At 35.6% G+C, this 16,611-nt stretch overlaps 2 protein-coding genes across 2 annotated transcripts in view; both read right to left on the bottom strand.

Moving 5' to 3' along the window:
• OPN3 (opsin 3) overlaps positions 1–16,611 on the bottom strand; it is a gene marked incomplete at both ends in the record, with an annotated part of 58,537 nt that overhangs the window by 38,096 nt on the left and 3,830 nt on the right.
• Positions 8,898–15,793, bottom strand: CHML (CHM like Rab escort protein). Its single transcript, XM_079916477.1, has one exon. The coding sequence runs from the start codon at positions 15,503–15,505 to the stop codon at positions 13,550–13,552; it is 1,956 nt and encodes a 651-aa protein (XP_079772603.1). The 5' UTR covers positions 15,506–15,793; the 3' UTR covers positions 8,898–13,549.

Here is a 16,611-nt window from a genome sequence, read left to right as displayed (position 1 = left end):
CTCAGAGAGAGCAAAGATCACCAAGACTGGGGGAAATGGAAGGGCTTTATATAAAGGAGTGAGACTGAGGATACTGAAAAAATCAATCTGAAAAATTATCCAGCATTTACCAGGCCCAAGAATTCTAGGTTTACTTATATACTCTAGAATAGTACTGTTCAGTAGAAATGTAATGTGAGCCATATGTTATTTAAATTTTTCTAGTAGACACATTTTAAAAGGTAAAAAGAAACAGATTAATTTTAATAATATATTTTATTTAACCTAACACCTTTAAAATATTATTTCAACTTATAATAAACATAAAATTATGAGTGAAATATTTTATATAATTTTTTGATACTAAGTCTTTAAAATACAGTGTGCATTTTACATCTCAATGTAGACTAGTTACACATCTAGTGTCCAAGAGGCATGTGGCTGGTTGTTACCATATTGGACAGCACAGCCCTAGAGAAACTCTTGTACATTGGATAGGAAGAGATATATACGAGGATATACTTTGAGGCATTGTTTATCATATTATAGGAAGTAACCCAACATCCATCAAAAGGGGGAAATGGGTAAATATATCATGAGCAAAAGTGTCGAAGCATTGCTTGGATTCACATTAAATTCATGTCTGCAGTGACCTCTGGAAGGGAAGAGGTAGAATGGACTAGAGAGAGGAAATACATAGATGTGAATTTTATCTGTAATATTTCAATTCTTTAAAGATAGATTAAAATAAATAAAGAAATATTAACCTCTGCTCACTTTGGGTGGTACATAGACATGTATTATATTATCCTTTGCACTTTTCTATATTTAAAAGCTTTTAAATAATTTACAAAACAAAAAATTTCATTGGGGATATGGAGGTAGCAAGTAGCAGACATTCAGAAGATAGGCTCTTTAAACAAAGAATAGAAAGGGACAACCATGAGTCAAGGGACAACTGGAGGTAGTGGCTAGACTGTAAACTGATGTGAATTATCCAGGAGGGAGAAAGAAGACTGCAAATGAGACAGGCAAGAGCCATATAAGCTCTATATGCCCTGCACATCTTGTGATAGCATGAGTTCAAGTTTGTGACCTCACTGTGGGGTGAGTGTTGATGGAGCAAAGAGTTTTACAGGAAAAGTAGGGAGTAATGCTTTGGAAGCAGCAGTGATACTCAATGGGGCATTTACTCAACTATGTGGTTCTGGGGTATATGCAGTGTATTGAGAGTTTAGCTAAGCTACTCCATGGTATTACTGCCTCAACATCTATTTTATTTGGTCAAGAGGCCTGGAGGACTTTAAACTAACACTAACCCCTCATTCAAGCACATGCCCCTGATAGCAGCCCGCAGAGTCACAAGCAAACATAAGTTCCTGATGTGACTCCCCAACAGCCCTGACTATCACCTGCTTCCCAGGGCCTTCCTGCTATGTACCCCTTAGATAAGCCCCTGTGGAACTTAACAAAACCCTGTTATTTTTGGCTTGAATTGACCAATCCATCTTTAGTCCACCAACACCAAAGCACTCAACCCATGAACCATAATGCATCCCAGGTCCTGCCTCTTTTTTTCTGTACTCTGCCTTTACCTCCCTGTGTGACCCCTTGAAGTGTGCCATGTCCTTCCTCCAGGACTGTGAGTGCTAAACTCTATTTCAGTTTCTCTCATGGTCTGTTGTCGAAACTTCAGCTCACCATCTGAAAAAAAACAGCTTCTGCCTGGAGGTGGGAAATCAGAGTCCTTGGGGGCAGCCAGGGTTAAGGGAAAGAAAGGAGGTAGAGAAAATGTTGAGAAGATGTTGAAGATATAGGAGAGTTTACTGCTTGTGAGAGGAGGCTCTGAGCACACATGGTGGGAGCTCAGGACTGCACCATATCAAGAAATAATAATAATTTATCAAGAAATAAATAATATGGTGCAGCTCAGGACTGCACCATATCAAGAGAGTGCAGTCATGGCCGATGAAGAGCTTTCCCTTTTGGCAAAGACTGACCTCAGCAGGGATGTGAGGTATGACAGGATTTGTTCTGATCATCTTTTGGTGGGTCAGGAGGAGGTAAAGCATGTTTCCAGCGTCTGGGTCCTGAATGGTTTGCTCAGTGGTATGTTGATTTCTGGAACATGTGCTCCCTCAGATGTCACACAGGATCTGTGGATTATTTGCAATTTTTCACTCTTCTAACAGTGCTATGAAGAGAGACACTAAGTATAACATAGGGCGCTAAGTTCAGGTTCCATATCCTCCACTTTTATGTGACCTTGAAAAAGTTAATCTACTGGTGCATTAATTTATTTAACTGTAAAATGGGGTAATAGTATATTATCTAACTACCTTGCAGAGTCGGGGTGAAGATTGAGTTAATTAATATGCATAAAGCAGTTATAACAGTACCTGGAATATTGTACACATTTAATAATAAGTGTTAGCCATGGATATTACAATCCATTAGCTATATATTTACAAACATCCATGATTACCTCCTTAGGATAAATTCTTGGCAATAAAATTGTTAAGTGAGAAGTTGTATAAAATTTTAATGCTTTCAGTACAACTCTCTAAAATACCCACCAGAAGATAAACTAAATACCAACTACCATACCATCAAATACTTGCTTTATTACTTCTTACTTATGACATGATGCATGACAACCCACCACCCATGCAACAATCAAATGCAATTGCCCTCTGTATACCCCCTGACCCAGAATGCAGGAGTGGGACCTGGTAATCTGTACTTTAAAGACATTCCCATTGGAATCATAAGAACTCTTCAGTTTAAAACCATTGCTCTATAATTTTATCAATTGATAAATCAATCAATTGCGAAAACATTTCCAATATCAACAGTTTAGAACAGGCTCTTTTTGAAATTCCCCTTGGTTTCTATAACCCCTCTCCTACCTCATGTCCTATTTCTATGCCAGTTTTGTATTTCCAGTAGAAATATAATGTGAGCCACATAAGTTAGGGACCTGAAATATGTCATCAGGGCTATGTCTCTCTCCTCCCATCACTGGTTTGGTTGCTCTCTATTCGGTCTAAGTTTCAGACAGACTCTCTGGTAAATAAGGTACTGGCAACCTCTGATTTATATCCTTGAGGCTTAACAACTCCAGGAGGAAAAAAAGAGTGTATAACTAGGAATCCTAGAAGGAAATTTTCCTAATCCAGGACAATCCAGGGGGTCAGTTACTGCATCAAAACGGGCAGGGTACCATATTTGCATTCATAACAGGTCTCTATCTACTAGCTCTTTCTCTGTTGTTTCCTGATTTCTCTTCCTTTCTTTTGGCACTCACATTCAATCAATCACTAACTCAGCTGATTTAATCTCCTCAGTAGTTCTCAAATCTTTCCTTTGTCCTAAGTACTATTGTCCCAATTCAGACCCTCATCATTTCTTGACATACCATTTTAAAAGCCTTCTGTCTGGTCTCCTTTCTACATTCTTGCCTCTCTTGGATTTGTCCTCCACACAGACACCAGGGTTATATATCCAAATACAACCCATTTCCTTGTTGAATACATTAAGTGGGGCTACACTAGGACAAAGTCAAAACTCTTTAGCATACAACCCTCTGAGACCTTCCAGAACCATCTCCTGATCACCCTGTATAACCAGAACCAAACCCATTTGCTTTTCTTCAAAACCTGTTCCCAATCTTGGTTAAAACCTATTACACTCATTCAAGTACCTAAGGTGAAGTTTTAATCATTTTCAATTCCTTTCTCTACCTTATCCATAACATCCAGTCACTTTCTAGGTTTCTATCTCCAAATTTTTCTCTGCCTGTTTCATTTCCATCTCCCAGCCCACCCAAGCCTTATTATATTTTTTCTCATTACCACTCATTTTCTCATTACCATTCTCATTTGCATCCAGTCTCTGCACCTTCTTTCCGGCCTCCCTCCTCACTACACCAGACTAACCTTTTTAAACATAAGCCTGATCTAGAAAAACCTTCAACATATACACTGAATAGAAGTCTCATGGTCTTTATGACACTGATACCCTGGACACTTTCCCACATGTCCCACCTCTCCACTCTAGTTCAGTGCACTCTATGATCTAGCCATCAGAGAGTTGTCCTGGATGACACCATACCTCTGTTCCTGCTGTTGTCCGTACATGGAATGTTGTTCTTCATATCAGTCTGTAGAAATTCATTTCAACCGTCAGGGCCCAGGCCTTTTCTTTCATGAAGCCTTCCCAGATTTCCCTAGCCAGACTTAAAGTAACTTCTCTGTGCATCCATTAAAGTTTATTTATACCTATATCACAAAAATGTTCATAGCCTGGTTAATATAGTGGCTAATTGTGTATCAATGTCAGCTCCAATGGATTGGGAGTTCTACTACTTACCAATTATATAACTTTGGGAAAGTTACTGAGTCTTATTTCTTATCTACCCATGGAAACATTAATACTACCTCACAGGGTTATTTTAAAAATTGAGATCATATATATATATATATATATATATATATATATATATATATGTAAAGAAATCAGGACAGTTGCTGGCACATAAGTAATTACTTGTTCCTGGAATTAATATGACGTCTCTCTGAAGAAACTACACCACACTGCAATCATAGCACGTGGGTTATATAGTCAGACTGCCTGGGTTTGAAGCCTGGTTCTACCACATACCAGCTGTGTTATCTTGGTCAAGTTTTTCTTTGCAGTTTCCCCATCTGCAAAATGGGCATAAAAGTGCACCTATCCAATTGGGCTGTTATGAGGATTAAATAAGGTAAGTACAGCAAGCACTCAGAACAGTGTTTGGCATACAGTAAATGCTCAGTGTTACATACAATTATTCTCTGTATTCCCAGACTCTAGCACAGAAACTGAGGCACAGTGCTCAATAAATGTTGCATTGTATCGAATCCTATGTTTCACTTTGCGAGTAATCTACTTAAGATTCTTATCTACATGAAGAATACTGACTCATTCCCTTACTCATTCCATTTTATAGGTATTTTCTAGTTAACCCCCATCTATAAAATGTCAAGCTACTGCACTATTTCATTGCTTGGTGAACAATTAGTGAGTGTAAATGTGAATATAATTCAATTATGGATGGTTTATTTAGTCTTGCATTGGCTTCTCTGAAACTCATAGGATATTGTCATATACATGTAATTTGATTAATTTGCCCATAGCTTGTCAAGTAAATAATACCCCTCCAAAAAAAAGTATGTCAAAATATTTTTACATTGATTTTGAGGTAGTTGTTTGCAGTGTATAGAAAGATACCTAAAAAGATAATGAGAACATGACAAAAAAACACAAACAAAACAGTAGAAAAATATCATAGTTTCATTTCTATAACTGCTTTGTAGAGTTATTCTATTTCTGAATGAGATGCATGTTTTTTTTAAAACCCCACAAAATCTCAGGCTGTACCTGACAATTGGGGCAGGATGAGAAATATTCCCTAAATCTCTGAATTTTGTTTTGAAGTTTATCATAAACCTTCAGAAGGAAGCCATTGCTAATTTGTGAGGGAAAGGAGAAAAAGGAGTGGGGAGGTGTTATGTAAGGAAGCAGCAGACAGCAGTTTCTACCAAGAGTGACCCTGTTGAAGAAGCATTGAGGGAGTCAGAAGATGTTGAGGAAGAAAGGTAAAAGTGCGGAGCATAAAAGAAAGCAGATTCATTATAAATATTCATAACTTTTACTCTAATGCAGCTTCTCCAACTTGGCACTATGGACATTTTGGGCTGGATAATTCCTTCTTGTGGGGAGGCTGTCTTGCGCATCATAGGATGTTTAGCAGAACTCCTGCCCTCTACCCACTAGATGCCAGCAGCAGCCCATTCCCAGTTTTAACAACCAAAAATGTCTCCAGACATCGTCAAATGTCCCCTGAAGGGCAAAATCACCCTGGTTTGAGAACCACTGCCTTGATGGGAGAAAATTGGTAAAATGATTAGATGAAACATTTCATAGATTTAAATGTTCCTTTTAAGTAGTTTCATTCACTCACATAGGTTTATCCTAAAACTAATTACCTGTACTAATAATACAAAGACCCAGCACTATAATTTTGATACATTTTCCCAGATTGTTCTTCCGTACTCTGTTCGTCGGTTGGAACCTAGAAGGAAGAAAAAGGGTGTTGGAAACTGCTAGTTCGTCTGCCATTTAGCAAATCTTTTTCTGGATGCCTATGAAGTGCAAGACACTGTACGGAATACAGAGGTACAGCACACACAGACTTTGTTTTAAAGGAGATTACAATTTCATGAAAAACTATTTCCAGTGCAGTTCTCGTCTTTTGCTTTTTCCTTTTAGTAAACACCTGGTTGGTATTTATGTTTCAACAACAGAGGGCACTACAAATAATGTTATATGCAGTCATAAAATGGAACTGTTAAAGGAACAGAAGGACATACAGCTCATTTCTCTTTAATAATTCACTTAAATCATTTAGGAACTTAACTGTTAATTGCCTAAAAACAAGATTCCCTGCTCTTCCTCAGCAGTCCATTCCCCCAAATTTCTTCTTTACAATGGGCAATAAGAATACTGAAATTGGTACAAAAACTTTAACTATAAATTACACATATAAATGAAATTAACTTATGATGAAGTAAAATTATCTTACCCATACTGATTCATAATATTTGTTATTTTTAAATATGAGGTGAATAAATGAACAAATAAAAGTCTCAAACAGGAACTGGGTGCTCAAGGGCTTTAATTATATGACCTATAATCAAGAGTTGGCCTTAATCCTACTGCACTGGTATCCCCTAGGATTCCCTTTTCTTTAAAACTTATAAAATGCCTAAATATGTTTTCCTTCTGATTGAACTACAAAAAGGTATTTATCTTCCTACTACACTTTGTCAACCCTGCACCTCCAAATCCAAAGTCATTCCTTTTCCTCTGATGATGTCTATACCTTTATTCATGCTGTTCAGAGCATATTAAGGGTTAAATATATATTTAGCAACAAGCAAATGTTAAAATTATAGGATATCAAAAGGAACTAATAAAAATACTGTATTATAGAAATGAAGCTCTTGACATAAAAACCAGGAGAAAGTTTGATTTCAGGTGTGAGTAATTTGCACAATTCTAGTCAGCCCACTTGAACTATACAAATTTTAATTTATAGGATGATTTATTTATTGAAAAAAAAAGTACTCTCAAATTCTAGAAGCAACCACTTTTAAAATAGTGATTTATGTGCTGTGCACTCTTACATGCAATAAATAATCATCTTGAGATGAAGGTAAGGCAGAAGTTACATTTTAATTCTAATTAATGAATCTGAATACTTACTAGGAGAGAGTCCAGGCAAATCACTTAATTTCTCCAAGTCTTATCTGTAAAATGGATATAAATACCTGCCCTTTCTTACCTTATGTAGTTGTCTTGAGGTTCATATAAAAAAAATGTAGTCGTCAGGAGAAAAAATCCTACAAATGCTGTAGCAGAACTGCTGTCAAAATATTCATGTTAGAGTCAAATTCTTTCAGTTGAATCACTCAGCATCTTTGTTCATGGCTTACATACAGCTGGAGGTATTGTGTCCCCTGCTTTAGAAATGTGAATATCTTTGGTTGTTGGTTAAAAGGGTAAGAACTATACTGGAAACAATGCCTCTTTATGAGTAAAAATACTGAAATAAAAATGTATAAATCTTCAAAGAGGAAGCAACTACCTCAACGCAATAAAAGCATGACTTCTATCTGTCCTGCCAAGTCAAAGGTAGGTAAACCTAATCTAATCCTAATTAGAATTTTTTGTTTTGAATCTTTATGATCTGCTTCTCTCATTTTGATTTCTTTATACTTCTATTCTCTGAGCTCTCAACGCTTTGGGCTTCTGGGACCCAATCTCTTGTACCTTCTCTTCAGTCCTTCCCACAGGCAAGACAGAAAGCTTCTGATTGTCAGAAACTTCTTAATTAACGGAATGTTAGCTGAAATAGATTTCAGAAAGTATTAACTGATCTACCGTTTAACTTTTATTAAGCTACTTGTTTGCAACTGCATAATAAAAGGTCTTGGTATTCCTTTAAAGGAATGTCATGCACCACAAATCAGATTTCTCTTTTTTCTTTTCTTTGTTTTGGTGCGGGGGGAGTGCAGGTGAAAGGAGGTGGTTATGATGGGGAGTATGATGGATAGAAAACACCTTAAGTTCCCATAAAGATAAAACAAAACATACATCCTCTAGAGGATCTGTCATTTATATTTCTATTTCTAATCCCTAGAATAATTCAAATTCATAACCCACATTTGATGTTCAACTGATGTTTGTTGAATTAAATCACCTTGATTTGGATGTCTCAGACTAACAAGAAAGGGTCTGCCAGCATCCTCAGTCCCCTGAGATCTGTCCTTAACACCGGTCTCCCTGAAAGCACTCCTCAGACCCAGGCTTGGCCACTTCTACCAATCCAAACCCAACCTTCATTTCCCTGGCCTCCAAGACTCCAAAATGAAGTATGTTCTTGGATTAGGGGCCATACTTTAGTATATAATGTCTTCATGCTGATGTCCTGGAATGCATTAGTATCATTTCTATTATTTCTACCTCTGGCTCTGAGATTCCCATTTAAAAAATTATCTATCTATCTACCTAGCATCACAATATACCTTATTTCTTAATGTTGGGCAACTGAGAAAGATGCAAAATCTATCTTGACCAAGAATTCCTTCCCAACAAGAGTCTGAAAACTTTCTGTCCATGTTTTTGGAGATTATCTTTTGACACTAACACTTATATTTTTTAATTTAAAGGAGAAATTTAGAAGTTTAGAAATCAATAATTTTCTCACCAATTCAGTAAACCATTTTACCAATTAATCTTTTATTTTTTATTTCACACATCAGTATTTTATAGAAAAAAGAACCTCTTAATGTTAAACTAATTACAATGTTCTCTTCGGATTCTTTCCAATGTATAGATCTAAATTTTTACACAATCAGTAAATACAATAATTTATGTTTTAGCACTTTCAAGTCTCATTTAAACATTTTCCCATATGGTTTTACATATATCAATACTATTTAATGGCTATATAACAGTCTATGATAGCAATAGCAATACATGAAAATTTACTTATCCAGTTCCCAATTACTGGGCTTTTTTTAAAACTCAAATGAATGCAATCACTAGAAATATCTTTATACAAATAGACTTTTTTTTCTTTTAAAATATTTTCCTGGGCATATGCTACTCAGAGTGAGTTAGAGCTATCAAAAGACAGATTGGTTATAGAGTTCTTATATTCTTCTAAATAGTTCTTCAAAAAAACTACATTAATATAATAATGCTACTGGTATGAGGATACATACAATTAAAATTTTTTTTGCTAATATAATTGCATGAACTAAGTCAAAGTTGCCCTAGTTTGCATTTTTAATATTAGTAAATCTGAATACCATTTTATTTCTTCTTGTTTCAACTCAATTCTTTCATAAACTTGCCTAGTAAAGAGCACAAAGTCCTATGGATTTGCACTTACCTTTTAAAAAATATTGAGTACTTTATCCTTGTGTAATGCAAGTGGCTTATACCCCATTTCTTGTCTTCTTCCTATTTAGTATACATTTTTCATTTTTCTTAGTTGATCTCATCTACCTTGTCACTATTTTTCTTTGCCATAAAGTTTCCTTTGCAAAATTATTGGGATGAGAATTGTAGTCTTTTTATTTTTACCTTTATACTGAAGATCTTAATCTGGAACAAACTGTTATGTGTGAAGTGGATTTAATTTCTTTTTTTATACTTACATCCAGCTAATCTTTCCACAAGCAGTTATTATATATTTCTTTCCAATTGGTTTATTAGTCTTAAACTTTCTACTCAATACCATAGTGTACTTAGAAAAGATGCTTAACAGCATGTTTTAACGATCTGAAGTGCAAAACTCCCTTTTTTCCCAAGTTAAAAAGACATATCCTTGCTTATTTTCCTAAATTATTTATCACAATTCTGTCAAATTATATAAAGCATCCAGTTGGAACGTTAAGTGGAAGTGTAGTATATCTACATACTAACTTCACCCTATTGCCAGTCCTTTGGACATAATTTCTTTTACATTAATTTAATCCTCATAATAATTCTGCAAAGCATTATTTCTATTTTATAGATGGTGAAATGGAAAGTAGGCATGATTTTCCCAAGATTACACAACTTGTAAGTAGTAAAGTGAGGACTCTAATTTTGGTTTTCAGATTTCCTATTTACTTCCTTTTCATTATACTAGGATGCAGTTCCTGTAACCTGCTTCTATATAAGCATCTTTCTTACCTCAATATAGTTGTATAACTTTCTTTAAATGGCTTGTATATGTTAATACCCAAACACTTTAAGTTGTAGTTTGTCACTGTTTGAATCTAGAAATAAGATTAAATTTATTTATTTATTTATTGCGGTACGCGGGCCTCTCACTGTCGTGGCCTTTCCCACTGCGGTGCACAGGCTCCAGACGCGCAGGCCCAGCATCCATGGCTCACGGGCCCAGCCGCTCCGCGGCACGTGGGATCCTCCCAGACAGGGGCACGAACCCGCGTCCCCTACATCGGCAGGCGCACTCCTAACCACCGCTCCACCAGGGAAGCCCAAGAAATAAGAATAATTTTAAAGTTATACACCCTGCAACTTCCTGAATTAGTCTTTTATTGTCAGCATGTTTATGATACTACAGGTTTCACCAGTTTAAAAGTCATGTCAATAGAAAATATTTGTGCTTTCTTTCCTTATCTTTCTCATTTATGAATGCTTATTAATGATTTATTACAATGACAAGCTTTTTCAACTATATATAAATAAAAGTAGTGCCAAGATTATTTAATTTCTGCTTGAGAAATGTTTCCTATGTTTTCCTAATAGGAATGATGTTAGTTCTTTTAGTAATTATCACAATGAGAAACCAAAAAAATCATTACCAGAGATAATTAAATAAAAAATGATGAATTTTATTAATATTTTTAAAGTTACCTGTAGTTAGTACTTTGCATTTTTACTATTTTGTTCTGTTGATATTGATTTAATGGTTATTCTGTTGAACACCAACCTTATAATCCTGAGTCACAGTAAATAATTATTTTTATGTTGTGTATCATTTGCTAATATTCTGCATTTGTTCAGAATGAGACCCTTTTCAAAATGCTTGACTCCTAGCATTGAGGCAATATTAACCTCAAACTGCAAATATTATATCATCTTTTGATACACAGATATTATTTATATTTTGAACATTTGAAAAAGTTCCCCAATAAGCCCATAAGGGTAAAATTCCAACTTGTCAGAAAATTATACTAGGTTATAATATCCTCTAATTTTTAAAATGCTTTTTATTGGTAATAACTTTTTTCATTTCCAATTTATTTGCATTCAAGTAGGAAACCAATATATTCATTTTCTTAGTTTTTAAAACCCTTATTTTATCTAATCTAACATTTTCCTGTTTCCATTATCTTTGGTTCTATCATTTTTTGCAGCTTCTCGTTGCCCTTCTCAAATTCTTATGAATAAAAACATTCATGATACAGAAATTAAAATTTTTCAATAGGTCTGGATTACTTTCATCTCCATTTCACTTAACATCTTAAATTCTTTTACATTTTAATAACTAATTTTTAGGTCTATTTCAGTTGTTTTGATAAGTTTAAGCCTTAGAATCCACCCAATAATAGATCTGCTAGATTCAAAACATATTAATACCAATTAATGACTTCTCTACTTCAGTAGGCTGAAAATTACTTAAATCTTTCTTGTTTCATTTTCCTCACATATAGAAGATCAACAAAAGACTATTCAAAGCATATTTTGGCCTAGTAACATTACTTTTTATAACACAATAATCAAAAGATACATTAAAAAGTATGATTTTGTTAAACCTTTAGACAAATTCTGCTTCAATGAGATCCATAGCTCTAAGCCATATTTATTTTTAATTAATCTTTATTTTCATATTTCTCTGACTCAATAAACCAAGAGATGTCTGCCTACTTTGATTAACTAGCAACGCTAGACTGGTTTTCATGAGCATCTTTTCCTTCTCCTACAGTACCTACACTCTTCTAACAGTTAACATCAGTTGAAAGATTTTGAAATCATGAAAGCCTGGATTCCAATGTTGGCTCTTCCACAAACCAGACTCAGAGAGAATTATTAAGTCTTTATTTTCTCTTTGAAAATGTATTCAATAATATCTGCCTCACAGGGTTGTTGAGAAACTATAATTAGAGAGCACAATAAGTGCCTAGCATATAGCAAATGCTCTGTTCCAGGACAAAAACTGTATTAAAAGGGCTTCCTATATCCTTTCCTATCCCTTCCTAAATCCTTCCTATAGGATTATCATTCTCTGTCTGAGGAATGGAAACAGTGACCTAAAGAGAAGGAAGTTTATTTCTTCTGACAGCTCCACAAGCTTCTGCTGCTAGAGTATAACCAGTTTTATGACTTCTGGTAGTTCTGGAAAAAAATGTTTTCTGTCCTCTAGATAACAGCTAAGAGGCAGGAGTTGATTACGAAGGCATTTACCTCATTATTTGTGGGGTGGGACACAACCAAAGGGACATGGCAACCCTCCTTTGATTCACTCCTATCAATTGTAGTGTTACTAATTAAAGTGGTGGAGTCAACAAGATGGTGTGCTTCACTTTCACTGAGAAACCTTGGGAAATCTATTTACAGATGGATTTTAAAAACCATCTGTAATCCCAGGTTAAAAATGCTTCACTCAGTTTCTCCTTAGCAATTTCAGAACAAGCATTCTGTAATATCTTTCCCTGGAGCAATTTATTTTTTCTTTAGCCTGCGTTACTTAGAAGTTCTTTTCTTTTAGGTGCCAGAGTAGTGCTCTTCAGAAATTTTCTGAAATATTAAACCAGAACTAATCTTTTCCCCTAGATTTTCTTTGGACTGAACCTCCCAAGAATGAGCTCTTCAACTACTAAATGAACTCTGACTCTTTTTGCAATGTATAAGACTGTGGTGGCATCACTGCCTCATTGGTTACAAGGCTCAAATAGGAGAATTAAACTGCAAGATGTATTGTAGGCATCACCTTCACAAATAAAGGATCATACTTAATGTATTATCTTTATATTATAAAGAAAAGACCCACATAATTTCCTCTGTGTGTGTTTCACTATTCAGAGGTGGTAGCAACTGTACTAGCTACAAAAGTAATTAAAATATTCCTTAGATGTTATCGTTCTGTAGACAATAATAAAATCTGAAGATCAGCAGATACAATACCATCTTCCTTTAAGCACCATGGCTAATATGGAACCCTCACATATATACCCAGTACTAAAATAAAGCTAATCCTGTTTAAGATTCTGGCTCATGAAACCCATTCTGAAACAAAAAGAAGTCCAATAACTAATAAATCAATTATTGATAGGTTAACAAATACATCCAATAACTGAAAGTCACAAAGAGAATTATAGACAACATCTGCATGCCATTCATCAAATAACCATTTCTAATTACTCATATAGGAAACTGTCCTTTAAATGAGAATATTCTGATACTGGATGAAGGCCCAAAGTAGCATTTCCAGTTTGCTTTTTTTCTAATTTTGAAGGTGCTTCTCTGAGCTTTCTAGGTTTTTGCTTCCCTCAGAGGATTCTAGTTGGGCTATTATTATAGTATTGGCTCCAAGAGGCTCTGGTTGCTTATCATCACCATCAAAGAAAACGTCTTCTGGATTTGGAGGTGGGGGGCAGAATTCTTCACTTGGAAAGATCTCCTTGAAGAGTGTTTCAGCTTGCTTGACTGCGTGTTCATTTCCTAGTCCACAGTCAGGCCCAGTGCAGACATAAACATTGGAAGGTAAGCCATTATATGAGCTTCTGCTGACTCCTGAGGAATCTCTCATGTTAAAATAAAGAGCCCACAAGAGTCTTGGCTTTGCAAGTTCTTCCTTGTCTATTTCTGTTTCAGCATATGGGGTGAATAATTTCTTCACCACTGATTCTAAGTCTTCTCTTGCTGTTTTGGAAGATGAACAGGTCAGATGTACCAGACAGGTGTCTTTCATGCACGTCATGGTTGAAGAACACAATTCAGTGACTCGAACAGCACATGCTCCTGGTTCCACTGGAGGTACTATCAAAATGGAAATCTGCTGATCTGAATCTGTCTTTAGTATAGACTGATCCGTAATGAGCACTGCCCTGGATATCTGTTCGTACTGCACATTTGAGCATGTTTCCTCAGAAAGGTAACTATCCTCCACAATGAAATATTTAGCATTTATTCTTTGACCAAGGTGATCTATAATTGCTTTACATCTTCCAGATTCTTTGTCAACTACAAGGCATTGTACTTTATGGCGAAGACAATATATTCCACCAAAAACTGCACACATCCTGCAGAAACACTGGGGAATTTCTCCTTGGCCGTACAAGGGAAATAAAAAGGGAGTGTTGCCAAACTTTCCAAGACACTGAAGAAAGTTTTTTGTTGCTTTAAGGCCTTCTATTGTTGTGCAAGATGACTCTGACATCATTGCAATTGAGTGTAGTACAAAATGTTGGAGGCTGGGGGTTAATTTTTTGGTTTTTAAGTACTCTGAAAATGAGCATTGCGTGAAAGCTTGGTATTCATCAGGATGTTGTTCGTAGTCTAAACAAAATGTAAGAAATTTCATTAGCATCCTCTTTTCAACCATAGTGAGCTCTTTGCTATTAAAGACATCTGCTCTGGAGCAAGGCACCTGCTCTACTTTTCCTTCTCGAAATGCAAGAATCCTAGTGACATTTTTAAATTCTGCATAACGACTAACATTTGATTTGATTAAAAGATCAATTAACAGTCCTTGGGAATAAAGCAGCTTTGATACCAAATCAATATTAAACCTCCTGCCTTCTTCAACTATTTGAGAGTAAGTAATCCTGTTTCTCTTTGGTGGATCACTGTTGTCTTCCAATATAGGTTTGATTTCGTCTTTAGCACCATCTGAAACTCTGTGTTTATAAGTTTTATATCCACAATATTCTTCTTTCACCAAGGTTTCTGCTATATCAGTTACTTCTCCATTGTTTTCTGGAGTCCCTTTTGCAGGCACTTCATTGCTAGAAACATATAACGAGTGCATTTCTTCAGACAAGCATGCAGAATCCAGAGGTTTAATGAGGGTACTAGATGCTACCCAGGAAGGATTTTTCTGCAGATCATCAGTCTCTTCAATATTGCCATCCATATCCTGACTGGCATAACAAAAAACTTCTGTGTGTTGAATGGTTTCATCCTTCTTGCGAAGAGTGATGCCTTCTTCTGTTTCATGGATCATGTCTTGCCATGCAGCAGTACTTTCTTCCCCAATGTCACTGTTTTGCTGATATTCCTTTAACCAGGAGAGCAATCCTGAAAAGCTGAAACTAGCCCAGTTTCCTCCATAGTAACTTCTTGAATCAAGATGCAGAACCCTCTGACCACTTCTGGAACATGCAGCTGCAAGGATGGATTCAGGCAAACCTGTCCCTATTACAACCACATCAAACTCTGTTGGGAGCCTGTTGTCCATCCTGGGAGGTAAAGCGTCTGGTGACAACTTCTAATGAAGGAAATGTGTATGAACATAGGCTGAGGGCTCAGATAAGGTGTGAATATGCTGTAATAAAATCTCTCCTTGTGATATTCCAGATCATCCCAGACGTACTGAAGTTGCAGGTCCTAGGTGTTTAACTGCTACCCTTTTTTAGTATTTTTTTCTTATAGGTCAGTAGCATAAAAACATGATAAAGTACATCTAATCATATCTGAGAATACTAGAATGAGTGTGTCGTGTTCACTTCTGCATTTCATCTTAGCAGTGAATGTCAAAATGTATCACATGTGCATTTGTGACTGGAACTCTTCTCTGAAAGAAGAAAATTCAAGAAAGAATACAATTGTAAACAATATTAAGAGAAAAGTAATTTCATGCAACAGCAATTACAATCCAATGGAGCCCAACTTATTTTTAGGACATAAGCCTCTACTAAAGCAAGTCATTAAATGCTTTCTCACATCTTTTCTAATTTCCTGAAAATGAACAAAAGATACAGACTCCTCCAAATCATGTAATTCAACAATGAAGAATGGATAAAATAACATCCCACAAAAATAAAGAAGAATTAACATAATACACTTCTATAATTTTTGCTTTTAAATATCTGAATAAATGATATACAACTGTGAGATTAAATTGCAAGTAACAAGTGGCTCCACTGTGTTTATGGAAACAGACTATATACAATGTGCACACTGTCATGATTATGCATACTTCTGTGTCAATACAGTCTGTGCATGCTTCTGGGACAGATGAATAGAAGATTTTTCCATGTCCCACCTACCACTTGAATCTTATGGGAGCAGCATGAGACTATTTCAACTGAATTAGCCATTCAGATTATTAAAAAAGGATTAATAATACAACTAGCATTTTAAAATATTTAGGTATATGAAAGAATTGGTCTACTGAAGGGAAAATATTTTTATAAGAAATCCTTATATGAATGTACATACGCACAGGTGTGTTTTTTAGGTATAAGTTAAAAAGGAAAAGTCCTGGGTCCATATGTTAAAATATCTTAACATAAAATAACACCTATTTCTAAAACCCAAGTCAACATAGGGTGACTTGCATTT

Source organism: Stenella coeruleoalba, assembly GCF_951394435.1.
Source record: "Stenella coeruleoalba genome assembly, chromosome: 1".
NCBI lineage: Eukaryota > Metazoa > Chordata > Mammalia > Artiodactyla > Delphinidae > Stenella > Stenella coeruleoalba.
This window is presented reverse-complemented; position numbering and strand designations above follow the sequence as displayed.

Excerpts from the sequence above, each read along its gene's own strand:
- CHML (XM_079916477.1), bottom strand. The coding sequence starts at position 15,505 with ATGGACAACAGGCTCCCAACAGAGTTTGATGTGGTTGTAATAGGGACA.